The sequence below is a fragment of the Ostrea edulis genome, chromosome 1 (assembly GCF_947568905.1).
Source record: "Ostrea edulis chromosome 1, xbOstEdul1.1, whole genome shotgun sequence".
In the NCBI taxonomy this organism is placed as follows: domain Eukaryota; kingdom Metazoa; phylum Mollusca; class Bivalvia; order Ostreida; family Ostreidae; genus Ostrea; species Ostrea edulis.
In genome coordinates this window covers 13,343,373-13,360,211 of record NC_079164.1, presented here as the reverse complement: position 1 = coordinate 13,360,211, position 16,839 = coordinate 13,343,373, and the positions used below count along the sequence as shown (strand labels likewise).

The following is a 16,839-nucleotide window of genomic DNA, read 5'->3' as shown; positions in this document are numbered from 1 at the left end:
AGGCCTCGTCGTCATAGCAACTTTGTTATCGATTTTTCCTACACCTGCACAGCACGCGCTAGGCATGCGCCGCCTTAGCAACGCGCTACCTCGACACGCGCTACCTTAGCAACGCGCTACCTCGGCCGCTCTCGAGTGCGTTCTAAAACTTGACCTTTTGACCTCAAAAGTGCACTCAGTTGAACCACCCATCGAGCCGCCTTATACTACTGATATACATATACCTAACAAGGTGAATAAATAGCTTATTTCAAGAGGAATACCTAACATAGAGTTATTAAATAACCACGTGGAATACCAGTAGTAGGGATACCTTTAGTAAGGTCAATGAATCGCTTTAACCTAAAATACCAATAGCTTCATCCGAAATGCCCGTAGTTTTGCTTGTAAGTTGAAGAGTAAGTGATTCCACTTAACAAGGTATTCAATTCTGTACACAGGGAAATTTACACCCAGTGTAATTCTCGTCCATACACACTAAAAAATGATTTCGCGTAGATTTAAATTCGCCTAAAATTGTTTCTTGCTAATTTAATGTGGAATTTATTTTCGCTCGGTTTTTAAAGTCGTCCAGTTAGCTAAATAGGATAAAAGTGAAATGGGTGAAACTAAAACGGGAGGGAAATTTAACTTGCATACAGTGTATACATCATCAGCAGTTTATGGTCCTCGTGACATTGAGGAAACCTGGCAGTTGCATATCGTTTAGAGCAATCTGTAACCAGCCTGATGGCGATTTAAATTAGCAACCTATACACGCAATGAAACTCGAGAATTTTGGAAAACTGGTAACAATATGGAAATTAAATAAAATTATGTTTAAAAGTGGAAGTATCAAATGATATCCAACTGAAATGATTTTCAATTTCAGATTTCAAAATTTGTTATGTCATTCTTCACCGGCAGTGGTGACGTCTCCATGAGTGAAATATTCTCGAGAGGGACGTTAAACAATATCCAATTCAATCAATATATTAAATGAATGAATCAATGAAATTTCAAGGTTCTTTAGCGAATTGATTATAAAAAAGGAATATTATGTTTCCATACAAACAAGTCTAAATCTGTTATATTCCTTAATTTTTGTCGAATGTTTTCTGATAATAATTCCTTTAATTTCATTTCAGGTGATCACAATCACGTTTCACAGATTGCGTTTGGATAATTCAAATGCTTACAGCAAATAAACAATTTTGTTTACCTATGATTTAAAATTTGTTTTATTGCAATGGATTCATTGACAATACTACAAGTTTTTCGACATGTCAATGTGCATCTGTATAACAAGTATACAAAGTACCTGTCTGACGACCATGAAGGTAGTAAATTCCCAGATCGCAGAATTACGCATTTGTACATTGCTGTAAAAGTATATGTATGTACGACAGTGACAAGGCTCTGAAGCCACAACCTTCACATACGATTAGATTGTTGGGCCACTCTTGAAACACTAATTTTGTCTACGGATTACACCGTTTACTCTATCAAGATATAAGGCTCATGTGACCTGTCGACGGGATGCTTACTCCTCTGGTGTGTCCGGGGGTCCTTGTTTTTCCAGCTCTCTATTTTGTATTCCTTATAAGAGTTAAGAGATTGATCATTATCTTCACCTTTCATCATTAAACAAAGGTGTTTATTTGAAAATGTATACAAATATAAGAATTCATACCAAGGAAGCGTGTTATTTCTAGAGAAGTACTCAATATTGATTATTTCATACATATGGCTTCAGTTAAGGTTTTCTATAATTTTTCCATATACAGGCTATATGACATAAAAATAGATTGAAAATTATGCGAAAAATTGTTTTTTGTAGATGTTTGGGACAGCTAGTTTGCATTTCATTGTGCCAAGGTGTTAGAAAGTAGAACGTGAGAAAGGTTTAAAGCGAAATGTCTCTCTTCCATTGATTGCTAAAATTCTCATGTACGTAAAATGATTTTAAAACAAAATCATGTACTATATTATCTAAACAGATACTCATACCAAGTTTCCTGCAAAAGTGCGCAAAATATCATACATGAAATTGAAACAAATCAAAAGGACTGGAGGCGGTAGTCTATCGCTTAGGGTGGTCCTGGTTCGTTTCTCGATCCCAGCACTGGATCACACCTAAGACGATTGACATACATAGTAACTACTCTTTTGACAAGCGTCCGGTGTTACAGGTGATATTACTATCCGACATCTATACTTCACAAGAGGCCCAAATCGCTCACCTGAGTCACTTGGCTCATTTTATATATAAAGATTTTTCCTATATATTTGGATGCAAAACTTTGATACCCCCCCCCCCCCCTTGTGACCCCACCCTCCTCTGGGGGCCATGATTTTAACAAACTGAAATATGTCAGAAAGCTTTCATGTAAATATCAGATTTTCTGGCTCAGTGGTTCTTGAGAAGATTTTTAAAAAAAATTCTTATATATTTGTATGTAAAACTTTGATCCCCTATTATGGCCCCATCCAAACCCCGGGGGCCATGATTTTAACAAACTTGAATCTGCATTATGTCAGGAAGCTTTCATGTAAATCTCAGCTTTTCTGGCTGTGTTTCTTGAGAAGAATTTTTTAAAGGATTTATCCTATATATTAGTATGTAAAACTTTGATATCATACCCCCAGGGGCCATGATTTGAACAAACTTGAATCTGCATTATGTCAAGAAGCTTTCATGTAAATCTCAGCTTTTCTGGCTCAGTGGTTCTTGAGAAGAAGGTTTTTAAGGATTTATCCTATATATTAGTATGTAAAACTTGGATATTATACCAACAGGGGCCATGATTTGAACAAACTTGAATCTGCATTATGTCGGGAAGCTTTCATGTAAATCTCAGCTTTTCTGGCTCTGGTTCTTGAGAAGAAGATTTTTCCTATATATTTGTATGTAAAACTTTGATCCTCTATTGTGGCCCCATCCAACCCCCGGGGACCATGATTTTAACAAACTTGAATCTTCATTATGTCAGGACGCTTTCATATAAATCTCAGCTTTTCTGGCTCAGTGGTTCTTGAGAAAAAGATTTTTAAAGATTGTCCGTATATATTTGTATGTAAAACTTTGATCCTCTATTGTGGCCCCATCCAGCCCCCCGGGGCCATGATTTTAACATACTTGAATCTGCATTATGTCAGGAAGCTTTTATGTAAATCTCAGCTTTTCTGGCTGTGTTTCTTGAGAAGAAGATTTTTAAGGATTTATCCTATATATTAGTATGTAAAACTTTGATATCATACCCCCAGGGGCCATGATTTGAACAAACTTGAATCTGCATTATGTCAGGAAGCTTTCATGTAAATCTCAGCTTTTCTGGCTCAGTGGTTCTTGAGAAGAAGATTTTTCCTATATATTTGCATGCAAAACTTTGATCCGCTATTGTGGCCCCATCCAACCCCCGGGGGCCATGATTTGAACAAACTTGAATCTGCACTATATAAGGAAGCTTTCATGTAAACCTCAGCTTTTCTGGCCCAGTGGTTCTTGAGAAGAAGATTTTTAAATGACCCCACCCTATATTTGCGATTATCTCCCCTTTGAAATGGACATGGCCCTTCATTTGAACAAACTTGAAAGCCCTTCACCCAAGGATGCTTTGTGGCAAGTTTGGTTGAAATTGGCCCAGTGGTTCTTGAGAAAAAGATGAAATGTGAAAAGTTTACGACGACAACAGACAATGGACAAATTTTGATCAAAAAAGCTCACTTGAGCCTTCGGCTCAGGTTCAGGTGAGCTAAAAACTAACAATGTTTGCCAATAAACCCTGAAACGCTTGCTCCAGAGTTACTGCTTGCCCCTTTAATATTGTTTCGTATGTGAGGTGATCCATAAGGTATAATAGAATCTTACTTGATTAGTAAATATCGTAAAATTAATTAAAAACCTAATTTTGTTTTCGATAAACCACGATTCTGATGAAATAGCAAAAATGAAAGTAAAGTGGCGGATCTAAGCCAGATGCGGTTGGTTTATAAACTTTACAGCATGATCTGCATAAAATTGTGTAGGTGTTCAGTGTTAGTTGTACTTATGACAATTTTGACTAGGCCCATATTTATCATTCAATGAAGATTTAGAATAATTTTACTGATATATATCCCATTCAATGAAGTACACCCCACTCCCGACACGTCGATGGATTTTTAAATAAGATATTCGTCTGATATTTATTTTCAATTATAGAAATCACTGTTACGACTTTTTGTAACAACTTATTAACAGTTACAGTACCCGCAACGTTATTCTTGACATTCCTATCGTGCGTGTATCCTATCCTATCGTGTATCAGGTTTTCCTTTTTCTATCGTGTTTTGCGTTTATCAAGTCTATCGTGTATCGTATTTTGCGTGTATCAGGTTTTCCGTTTATCGTGTAGCTTTGGAAACTATCGGGATCGTATATTAAATCTAATGAAAAAGTAAGATACTTTCCGAAAGTTTTATTCGTTTTGATAAAGAAGCTATTTTTAGGAATCGAGGAAAGACAGTATATTTGAAAGAGAACATAAAGCTGTCGATTTTAAGGCAGAAAAATTACTATATGTCTGTCCAGAGAGGGTGAAAATTTATCACAATTTCATTCTAAGTAGTCTGGAAAGTAGGCAGTAGTTTGCCGAGCAAACCGAGGACAGTAAAACTGAAAGCTCCTTCATCTGGAGTTCATAAACATTTCCTTGTCTAGAAACAATTATTTGTAATTAACACTAACAGAGAAATAGGAAGTTTCGATCTGAAAGGAAAAATCAGTAAATTACATTGTTTATTACATATATTTTAATAATGGTTCTTTTTCTTCCGATTTTGTTCACCTGTATTCAACTTATATACCAACTACTGAACTAGTGCGCGTTCTTATCTATCTGATTTTGTGTATCAACCGTGTTTTGACAGTAAACATTCTCAGGGACATTGTATTTCACACATTTAGAAGATTAAGTTTTAAAAGAGTGCAAGGGTATATTGCATCTCCCAAAATTCTGCTCAAATGGGCACGATTCAGCTGTCATCGTTGTTGGTTGTTTTTTTTTTATTTGCACATGTACACATATACCAATAGTCGTACGTGTAGATACTGGAAATTTATGCTGGTTTTGATGATTATTTGAATTTTTTACATGCTAAACACAAACATTTTAAAGCGTTTCTAAATTGCGACTTCAAATCAAGCCGGGTTTCGTACATGTATATGTTTTTAATAGTTTATTTATTTTTTGTTAACAAAATATCAATTCATATAAATATGTTCCAATTACTTATGACTATCAATTATCACTGATAGTGTAGAAATATCTAACATATGAGCATATGGTGTAGTGCAGTGCATTGTATTTAAAGCGGTCATTATGAAAATAATTGTAGTTGTTGAATGAGCGATGAACTCAGAGCTTGATGCAAAATAATCCCCCTCCTCGCTACACACAAAATATTACTTGGTTTTATTTGATATCCAAGATAATAGACAATAGCATTAGAGAGCTATTGAAGCATGATATCACTACATTATATTACATTTTGTTAATTCCCTGTTTAATTGCTAAACGCTCGGCATCAAGTGTGAATGCCACGGGTCCTCGGAGATGACCTTAAAAACAGACGCCCCGTGTCACGGTAGGTGTGGCACGCTAAAAAACCCTAACTGCTCAATGGCCGTAATTGCCGAGCATAAGCCTAAATTTAAAAGCTCTTCACCGGTCATGGTTACGTCTCCATATGAGTGAAATATTCTCGAGCGAGACGTTAAGCAAGATAAGAATCAATCACTCCCTGTATGATTCATATATTAAACATTCAAAGTGACAATATACGTTTTAGAATCATTGGCTGAGAAAATTCATATAGATATCAAATAATGAATTCAATACCGTATATAGTTTAGCTTCCGGATTTTAGCTGTAATGACGTTAAAAAAAAACAAATAGAATTTAAAAAAAAAAAAACCCAACAAAAATAAACGTACAACCGTGGATAAATAAATTATATGCTTTAGGTATATATTGAGTATTGAAATCCTTCAATATTATTATCAACATAATGTAATTATTTTGTACGTATCAAACTTTCGTTCTGTCTAAACTGTTTCTAAATTTACAACATTTCTATCAGGTTTTCCGTTTATCGTGAAGATCGTTTATCGTGTTTTGCGTTTATCAGGTCTATCGTGAAGATCGTTTATCAGGTTTTGCGTTTATCAGGTTTACCGTGTATCCTATCGTATCGTGCGTGTATCCTATCGTATCGTGCGTGTATCGTGTTCTATCGTTTACCATGTCAAGAATAACGTTGCGGGTACTGTACTGATATGTACAAACACATGGATAAACAATTTTTTTTTTTTTTAATTTTGAACATGTTTTGTGGTGACACAGATCTTGAAAGTAAGTAGTACATCGAAAACTGTTCAATATGTCAGATATCGAATGGTCCGGAACTGTTCTAGGAAGTTTGCGCCTTAATAATTCAACATTTTACTGAAATTAGGTTGTATCATACCTGATAATGTGCAAGAAATATGGCCACTGTTTACAATATAGCATATATAGTTTTTCTGTTTGTCATCCATATAGTGTATTTAGTTTTTGATTATTGCGTTTGACGTGAAGAAACCATGTGTAATCATAATTTTGCCTTAAATTGTCGCATTGGACAACTACCAATATAAATACATTCGCAATACTAAGTTTCAATAATTGAAATTATGAACGACCGTTCATTTTGTCTTTGGGCAACTATTTGGCATGGGGGGGGGGGGGGGGGGGTTACAATTTATTTTGGTGATGATATAACCAATCTGGCGTTGTTTAACGAATTTTTAATTTTTTTTTTATTATTAATAAATTTGACGATATTCAACGTGTTTAGTCAAATATTAACTATGCTAGGAATCTTTGACAACATCCTTCCCTGCATTTTCCAGCTTCATTTCAATGTCTGTGGATCGAAACGATTTAATCACAAATCTGGTCACGTGACTGATGCGATCATGTGACTCTAACAAGGATTTTAGTGACAAGATAAATATTTGTGCAGTCAAATTTTGAATTTGATCGTTTTTGTCGTTGAATGACACCCAACTCTCAATCAATACGTAACTTCCTGGAAACATTATTTCTCTCTCTCCATAATTATGAACAATATTTATTTGGGCAAAGTTAGCTACATGATTTATATTCTTAAATAACTTCAAGCATATGGCACTACATATATTTTTGTGAAAGTAATGAAACCAACACAAGTCTAGAGATACGAGCTACACGCGGAGTTTGAGACGTTATCAATGACGGATCTTTAATTATGACGCCACAATGAACACATCTTGCCCAATGTTGCGTTCGTAACGTTGTCAATGTGTTCATTGTACTGGCAGGACTTTTCCAAATAAATCTCCTGATGGGCTGTATTCCCTGTTCCAAGATCTCTCCTGAAGTCAGAACGCAAATGGAGAGAAGGCAACACTTCGTGGTGGAATATGGAGGTTAATTAGGAGATTTCGTAAGAACAGAATTCGTCCGATGATGGAGGTTATTGCAAGGAGAGAGTCAAATGTTTCATTTACTGTCTCCCTCCAAACAATCTAATCTGACAACAGAATATTCTTGTCCATGACAATCTAGGCCCATGGCAGAATGATGTACTCCAAGACAATCTAGGCCCATGGCACAATGATACACCCAAGAAAAATCTAGTCCCATGGCACAATGGTGTATTCCAGGAGAATTTAGTCTCATGGCAGAATAGTGTATTCCAAGACAAGCTCGGCCCATGGCAGAATGATGCACTCCAGGATAATCTAGGTCCATCTCAGAGAGATCATGTGCTCCACGAAAATTTTGTCCCACTGCAGAATAATGTATTTCAGAATTACCTATGTCAGACTAAGATTCATGGTACTCTACAGAGGGACGATCTCCAACTAGGTCAGCAGCCAGGAGAGGAAACTTAAGCCGACTTGAGCGACAAGGAAGTTGACCACGCCCAGGAAACAGCTACAGGTAGTCTGTGTGAAGGTGGTCCTCTGGAACAGTGCATTGTTAATGCCTATCTTAAGGGTATCCTGCCTTCATGCAGAGACGAAAACAATCATACCATAACGAAAAGCTGTACATTAGATTCTTTGCGTCAGTCTAACAAAGTTGTCATTTCTACTGAGGTCCCGAGCTATGGATGTGTAGATTGTCGCAGTGGGCGCAAAGAATCAAATCTCATAAAGTTCACTGCCAATTCTTCCGATAGTTCTTATCTAAACAATAAAAAAAGAAAAGAAAGAAAGCCGCAAATTAAGTTAACTCTACAGCGTCCGTTCGGAATGCTAACAACTGCTCGAAATGAGTTGCAGTCCGACCAAGCAAAACCAAAAACAGGTCAACAAGATTGTTCTGATGCGTGTGGAAATCCAGTCAGTAAGGTAACTTGTGTTAATTAAATGCTTCAAATTTTAAATAAAATAAGACATGGTTTCACGTGGCAGATATGGGAGCACTATCAAAGAGATCACTACATCTATGTTTGTCTATCTGTCCGTCAACATCGATATAACAATATCCCCTTGTTAACACGTTTTATAACACACTATCTTGAGATGTTTTCATCATATATCTCTGTATAATACAACAGTAAATGGATGGAAGCAAAAGAAACTGATCAGTTTTGGAGTAATTGGGTTGAAGGTCAATGTCACACTACACTTTTTAATATGAAGTCGATATGGAACTTAATGATTTTGAACTCATACGTTTTATGTACTTGTCTTCTAGGCTGGTTTTTCACGCGAGTGGGAACTATCTGCAAGGGTGACATGTAGTCCAAGAATGCCAACGTTTAACCCACATTTGAGTGTCAGTGAATCGGTTCCATATGGCGGAGTATAAAAAGGACGAAGAAAGCCCTGGAGGAGATCTAAAAACTCGGAGAGCCCACCCTGGTAGAAAAATACGCCAAATTACATACAAAGGATTCCTGCTGGGTGAATGATAGTCGTTCCTTGGGCGGGAAATCACGGGATTCTACCAGCGCGTGGAGGACAAAGCTGTGGTCAGGAAAGTCAACGAGACCGCCACTCCTCCGTGATAATCGAGGAACCACGGACTCCACCCATTCCCAATGGACAGGGATTCTCTTCACAATCACGTGCTAGTACCATGATCCATCGCCATAATGGGCTTCAATATAGAATTTGTATTTACTCATTTCTATTATCAATTGTAAATTGTGAACGTCAATACTATTTGTGTGTAAGAGCACTGGTATTAAACTGATAGCAACGATCATTACTATCATCCCAAGACGGCGGAAGGAAATTCCGGAAAGACCACGTTTACTTATAGCTATTGTTTATTTGCAAATGATATGTAGGTAAGAAATTTTGTTTTATTTTTATCTTTTTCCGGCTCATATGAACAGAAAATTCGTCGTTGAAAAAACAGCGAGGATGATAGTATCGGAAATGAATGATGATAGTAACGCAAGAACTTTCGTTACTATCATCCTCGCTGTTTTTTCAACGACGAATTTTCTGTTCATATGAGCCTTATAAAAAATAAAATAACACCTTATCGTAATTGTTGCTAGTGTATATTTCTTACCTATATATCATTCGCAAATAAACAATACAAACAGATATAATAAGTAAAGGTGGTCTTTCCGGAATTTCCTTCCACCATCTTGGGATGATAGTAACGATCGTTACTATCATCAGTTTAATACCAGTGTAAGAGTGTAAAGTGAAATAAATTACGTTAGAATAAAGTAAAGCGTGAAAAAATGTGAAATTGTCTTCATGACAAAAGTTTAGAACATACAGATATTAGGTTTGGTCATTTAAGATCATAAGCGACGTCTCTTTTTCTAAAACTAGTTTTATCTTCTCGACATAAAGAGTTCGTGAATGATTTCTATATTGCAACCTTCGTATATTGGCCTAGTTTGCGCAGCGGTTAGATCACGTAACTCGTAATGCAACGGTCCCTTGTTCGATACACGACTGAGCTAAGATTTCTCCCTTTTTTTGCTACAAATCTAGTTTGTAATGTGCATACACACAACCTTCTGCAATAGTAGTAGCATAACTGTAGTTCTTTAAAAACTTGGGACAGACCCCAATACTTCTTTCTTGAGAGCTACGGTTCTGCAGTTACTGTAATACATAAGAGTTGATTTCACATTTTTACTTGCCACAACCATGAACTATCAAAATATGCTAACTCTAACATATCTACTAATACAAGTATATCCCAATTTTGTTAGTAGAAACAAGATTGAGTGCAAGTAAGCATCATACCCGAATCGTCATGCAAACTATGAGAAACGTCGCGTAGGACTGTTATGAAATTTACATAGATATGGTCTACAGATGACAGGAAATCCAAATGGAGACAATTTGAGATGATCTAAAACGCCTCTTTTATAATACTAAGCATACGAGATTTGATATGAATGCAATCTTTATAACAAGGTTTACCACACAAGGCCGAAGACAAGTTTCGTTTTTGTACAAGTGTTATATAGTATTAAGAATTTTTAAATAGAACATATAAATACACTTGTAAAATGATGGAAACTACACATGTCTATCATGTTCTCAAATGTTCTAAGATTGTAACTGATACTCCGAACATTGAGGTCAAGCACTTTGATGATCGTGCTCGTCTGACATAAATGGAAACGACACCAATGTCAATTGTGAAGAACAACCGTTCTGTAACACCTTAGTGACGTTCACGTAACGTTCGAGATACACATACATAGGGCGAGAATAAGAACAGTGTCTTATCGTGGAGAAGGTCAATCCATTTATAACGAGACAAAGGTAGAACGAATTCTCTATACACAGGGAAAGTGAAATGTGGGTGCTATTCACGATAATAGCTGTTCTCTTGATCAGTTGTATACAAGCACAAAATGAGTTACTACATAATGCACTATTTGAAAGTTCTTCTTTCACCGGAAATTGGATTTGTAGCGGATGTACCATGATAAGATACACTAGCGACACCTATCAAGGGAAGCAATCAGTGAAGGTTACAAATAGGTGAGTAGCACAAGGAACTGATCACAGAAATATTGGAAGATTTTCGTTGTTTTGACTTGATAGGCAATCTCTTCATTTACCAGGGCCCATACCTACTCAGGACCACATCAGACAGTTTCCATCTCGCCAGGACAGAATTATGTTCTCAAGACGTATTTCAAACTTCTTAATCTTCCGTCAGGAAGGATGTACACTAGTGCGTTTCTGCGAGTCAACCTACAAGTAAATGGTAAACCTACATGTACCTACCTACTAGCTTACTATATACCTGAAAATTCATATCCTCGTAACCAACAATAATGGAATACGGCTTGATTTATTGCAGTAGCTATTTGTAGGCAAAACAGTATATCTGAAGGTGGCTCAGCAGCCCATGCAACAACTTAAATACAGTTGGACAGAAATCAGTGGCGACTTTTTTGCACCAAATGGTATATATATAACTAGTTATTCAATTAGGCCTAACATAAGGAAGAATGTTCCCACTAAAACAATGCTAATCATTTCAAAGTGTTTTAACAGTTAATTGGGTATGTTTCAGGAACCACTTCCGGTACAATTTTCCTGGAGATCATGGCGACTGGCGTTAATTATCTAATGGATGCAGCGAGTCTCCAATTGCTACAGCGCGACCCGCAATGGCTCTCCAAAGCTCAAAATCGAATCAACACACTACGCAAAGCACCCGTCAGTGTCAGGCGAGTAGATTGTATCTGAAACCTAACACTGGGTAGCGGGGTTCAGATGTTCCTTAACATACCTAACACTGAGTAGCAGGTTTTAAATATTCTTTAGTCCCGTTGAGATCCGGGTTAGAATTGATCTCTGGAACCCCTTGCTTGTCGTAAGAGGCGACTAAATGGGGGCGGTCCTTCGGATGAGACTGTAAATACCGAGGTCCCGTGTCACAGCAGGTTTAGCTAAAGATCCCCCCCCCCCTGCTCAGACTGTAAGCGCTGATCATAACCCTTTACCGGCAATGGTGACATTTCCAAATGAGTGAAAAATTCTGGAGAGAGGCGTTAAACAATATGCAATAAATCAATCAAACGTTCCTTACCACACACAACACTAGAAAGCAATAAGCTGTTCATAGTTCCATCATACTTTTGCTGCATAGAAAACATTTTATTTTTCATCGACTACCTTTAGACTTACAACAAATAAAGAGTTCCTATCAAACAAGGGCTTTAGCGTTGATAACTATGATTTTAGTGTATTATTATTGAGTCGACTAGCCTAGCGAGTTACTCCTTGACATCGGGCCCGTCCTGTGGATCGTCTACACTCCCACCATCAAATTCAACTGAATATCGTTTGAATGGCAATGCATGTTAATTCATTTGTTAAATGAAAGCATTGCCGTGCACATAAAATTCTTAATGTTATGAATAGAAACATTGTTTGTGAAAGAATGTGAAAATATTTTAGAATCGGGCATTGATAAGCCGAATACCGTTGGGAAGGGGTACACTGTAAGACTGTGGATATGAAAGCAGACACTGAATGTCATTCATTGAGTTTAAGATTTGTTGATAATTTTATGTATGATAAATTTAAATGTTAACCAAATACAAAATATATAGTAATGGTGAACGACTTATGAAGTCTATCGAAATAATATTTTTAATCGCACATGAATATAAGAAGGGAAGGTTAGGAGAATAGGTACTTCCTATTACTTTTGCATTTAAAATGATATGGCTTTTCTTGAACTAATATTCTAACAGAATTATGACGAATATATATATATATATATATATATATAAAATGAACTAACGAGTTCTATATTTGCGTTGTGTAATCAAACAACGAACTAGTTAACATCAATTAATACAGACTCACGTGGTACATTTATGCGGGAACACTTCATATAAACAAAACAAAGGATGAGGTGATCAAGATATTTGACGACTTCAGGAAAATAATGTGTATTCATACTTGCTACAAATTGTGCCTGGGCTGTTATTTTTGTCTGTTTTGCAATAGGCTTTTGATATTTGACATGTACCGCTATGTGATCATCTAATGCAGATGTGTTGGGTACCATGGATGGTCATCTTTGACCTTGAACTTCATGTTACATGTAACACAAGTTTTGAAGCTTTTATGGGTAAATTCCTGAAGCCGATTTGCGTGTTCCTAGCTTGTGACCTTGAAATTTCACATATATCTAGTTAAGCATAATACTTAAATACATGTGCATTTTATTTTACCATACTCTATATATTCAGAATTAAAGATCATAAGATGGTGCTGAATATACCCTCCCATGTTGGATATTGTGACGAGTCGACTTTGAGGCCCTTGATACATGTAGTATGCATGTATAAGTTGATTTGTATGGGGACGAGAGTACCACCTTCCTCCCCATCCTAGGATGTTTAAGCCCTAAGCCGTTTATATAAAGTAGTAAAGACATATACATGTTTAGGTGTTGCGTCATCAGCCAAATTCAAGGATGAAACTATTTGCAATAATTGAAAAACAATATTATGGGTGTTTAAAGTAATTGTCTTGATGATAACCTATTGCGTAAAATCAGTCAGAATAACAATATTGTTTTTGTTTTTGTTGTTTTTTTAGATTGGCGACTGGGCAACACGTCCACAATGTATATATCGAGGTAAATGTTTTGTTATATATTAAAACAAGAGGTACTGTGAGTAATGCTCACTAAGAATACCCCCCCCCCCCCTAACCCCAATCTCCCAAAGGGTGTTGTTAATAGGTATAAATTACCTCTTTACCGAGTGTAAAAATATGGTATGCCTTTGTAGAAGAAAATGGAAGATATAGTCCGAACACAAATCCATGGCATAAACCTATAATTTTGACCTTGAAATCAAAGGTCAATGTACATGACACATAGTCTCATGGTGATACACCCATGTCTTATGGTATGACTGTCAAAACCCTATAATCAATTTTGACCTTCAGGTCAAAATTCAAGGTCATATAGAGGTAATAAAGGTACTCGACACGTCTCATGGTGATGTGTCAAATATGGTATGCCTATGTCAAAGAACAAAGAAGTCATGGCTCTGACACGAATTCATTGTAAAAACCTTTAATTTTGACCTAGAGGTCAAAGTCATATGGAGGTCATGAAGGTGCATGACACATCGTCTCATGGTGATACACTCATGTGTCAAATATGGTCCGGACACGAATCCATTGTAAAAAACCTTTAATTTTTACCTTGAGGTCAAGGTCATGAAGGTACTCGACACATCGTCTCTTGCTTATCCACCTGTGTGCCAAATATGCTATGCCTAAGTCAAAGAACATAAGGCCCGGACACGAATCTGCACAGACAGACAGAGAGATTCCTATATACCCACCAAAACTTCGTTCGGGGGATATAATAATTTTTGCTTTCAGTATGGGGAAAACTTTGGAGTTTAAAATTTGAGTCTTTTTCAAACCGGTTAATGTATTTAAATCATATATGCATTTCCATTTAGCTTATTCAGCAGAAAAGTGCATTTCCCTTCGGAACAGCCGTACATGCGGATCACCTCGGCAATTCCGCTTACCAACCATACACCGACTTTGTTCTCCAGAATTTTGAATGGGCCGTTATTGCAAATAAACTAAAATGGACTGGGATAGAACATCGGAAGGTACTGAAAAGTAAACACATACCTGTAAAGTTTGCATGGAAACAAAAAATTATTATCTGGATATCTAAGTTATAACTCTACATTACAAGGGACCTTTGTACTGTAGTATATAGGGACCTATATGCTGTAACATAAAAGTGCCTGTGGTTACATTTTCAGGGTCATACAAATTACACCCTTGCTCTGAATGCTGTACAACTTCTTCGATCCCATGGGTAAGTGGTTTTTTTACCACTAAAAATTCCAATCAGTAACGACCAACAAAGATACTTCTGAAACACTCGCAACGCCAGATTCCTAATATTGAAAAATGCAAAATTAAAATTTATTCGTCAACAGAATTCAGATTCGAGGTCACAACATGTTTTGGGGTGTGGACAAACACGTACCGTCTTGGGTAAAGGGATTGTCTACATCAGATTTGTACGCTGAAATGCAGGCCCACATACAGGATGTCATGTCCCACACCCAAGGAAAGTAAGACTTACTACACTAATGGAAGAACCACGTATCTGCGTTCCACATTTCTAATTGTAGTTCAACCATGGCAATCAAATTTTATAAATTATATAAAACAGACTCAATGAAACCCTTATATTTTAGACTTGTTCATTGGGATGTTAACAATGAGAATCTTCACGGTGATTACTATGAGCGTCATACGGGGGACCCCGACATCACCCACAAGATGTTTCAATGGATCCACTCCAAAGATCCCAGCATCAAACTATTCCTCAACGACTTTTCCATTCTCCCGAAGTCTGATATGACCACGGTCAGTTTGTTAGTTCCAATACATGCAACTTTAATGTGCCCCAAAAGAATGGGAGGAAATTGTTTAAATCTTCAAAAGCATTTTCTTTTTTCAGGCTATTAAAAATCAGGCGGTTAACTTCATTAAAAGTCACGTTCCTATAGGCGCCATTGGCATACAGAGTCACTTCTACACGACAGATATTGACATGGACGTTATAAAGGTATATAAGTACCCGTATATGTAGTCCACTACGAAATATCATAATTTTAATATTATATTCCTTTTTTCTATAGTAATTAAAAAAACAAAACTCGCGAAAATTGATATATTGGTTTGTATATCTCATGGATATTCAATTCAGAAGTGTCGAATTAAGTTAATCTTTATAATTGCGTGTACCGACTGTCTTGCACAGTACAGGCTTGATAAGGTGGCGGAAGCTGGACTGAAAATTTGGATCACAGAACTGACGATAGATGCTACGGACGAAAACAAAAAGGCGGCGGCCCTGGAAAACCTTATGAAAATGTTCTTCAGTCATCCTGCAGTTGAAGGTGTCATTATCTGGCATTTCTGGAACGGTTCCAACTGGCATGACAACGAGGCCCTTTTTCGCGGTCCAGGAATCACAGTAAAGATGCATTGGTTTACTCATAAACATAGCGCTCACTATATTATGTGCAAATTTATTAACCCTATTGTAGCCAAAGCAAAATTATAGTCGAAGTATCATGATATATATGTTATTTCCAGCCAAATGCCGCAGGTCAGAAATATTTAGATCTGGTTCGTGGAAGATGGCGGTCTCACATCAAGCGGAGAATTGATCCAGATCACGCGGTGAACGCCACGGTGTTTATGGGAGATTACGTCATGAATATACGGCGGAACGGCCATATAATTCACCATGAGAATTTCAGTTTGGATTCTTCTGGAAAAGATCTCACAGTTCATCTGACAGGTAAATCTCCATACCAAATTTCTGCAAATTTTGATTTATAAATATTTTCATTTTCTGTTTTCTTTTTTCAGGTGATCACCAACATGTTTCACAAATCGTGTTTGGTTAGGAACCCGATGCCTTATTGTCAACCGTAATGATGATAACTGAAAAAGAATTGCATAGTACCATCAATATACCGCAAAACAATCTGGATGGTATAATTGTGTCCATCTCAATATTTAAACAACAAATTTTCAATAAGAAGGATATATTTTTGTGGTCTTCTATAACTATTGGTGCTAAATCAAGGATGAGTCTCGTTGCGTTTAAACTATTCTTCTTTAAGAGAGATGGTTTCCGTTACATTTTACATACATGTACTATTGTTTTAAGGAAGATTATTTTCATTGATTCCTACCGTTATATTTTTGTTTAAAAAGATCTTTATAAATGTCTTAAGATAAAACGAGTCAATAAATTGTTACGGACT

The 16,839-nt window shown here is 36.7% G+C and overlaps 2 protein-coding genes across 2 annotated transcripts in view; both read left to right on the top strand.

The window, feature by feature from the left end:
- LOC125662493 (uncharacterized) overlaps positions 1–1,207 on the top strand; it is a 47,503-nt gene extending 46,296 nt beyond the window's left edge. Inside the window, exon 19 of the mRNA XM_056152728.1 lies at positions 1,128–1,207. Within this exon, the coding sequence (XP_056008703.1) occupies positions 1,128–1,165 (38 nt within the window). The 3' untranslated portion in view covers positions 1,166–1,207. The remainder of the gene's footprint in view (positions 1–1,127) is intronic.
- A 9,515-nt stretch (positions 1,208–10,722) lies between these two features.
- LOC125664271 (uncharacterized) lies at positions 10,723–16,624 on the top strand. Its single transcript, XM_056152729.1, has 13 exons — positions 10,723–11,023; positions 11,107–11,252; positions 11,362–11,454; positions 11,565–11,721; positions 13,610–13,649; positions 14,491–14,649; positions 14,809–14,864; positions 14,989–15,126; positions 15,253–15,424; positions 15,519–15,626; positions 15,822–16,037; positions 16,160–16,367; positions 16,439–16,624. Exons 1-13 carry the CDS (start codon positions 10,836–10,838, stop codon positions 16,474–16,476), a joined length of 1,719 nt encoding a protein of 572 aa, XP_056008704.1. The 5' UTR covers positions 10,723–10,835; the 3' UTR covers positions 16,477–16,624.
- Positions 16,625–16,839: the final 215 nt, after the last annotated feature.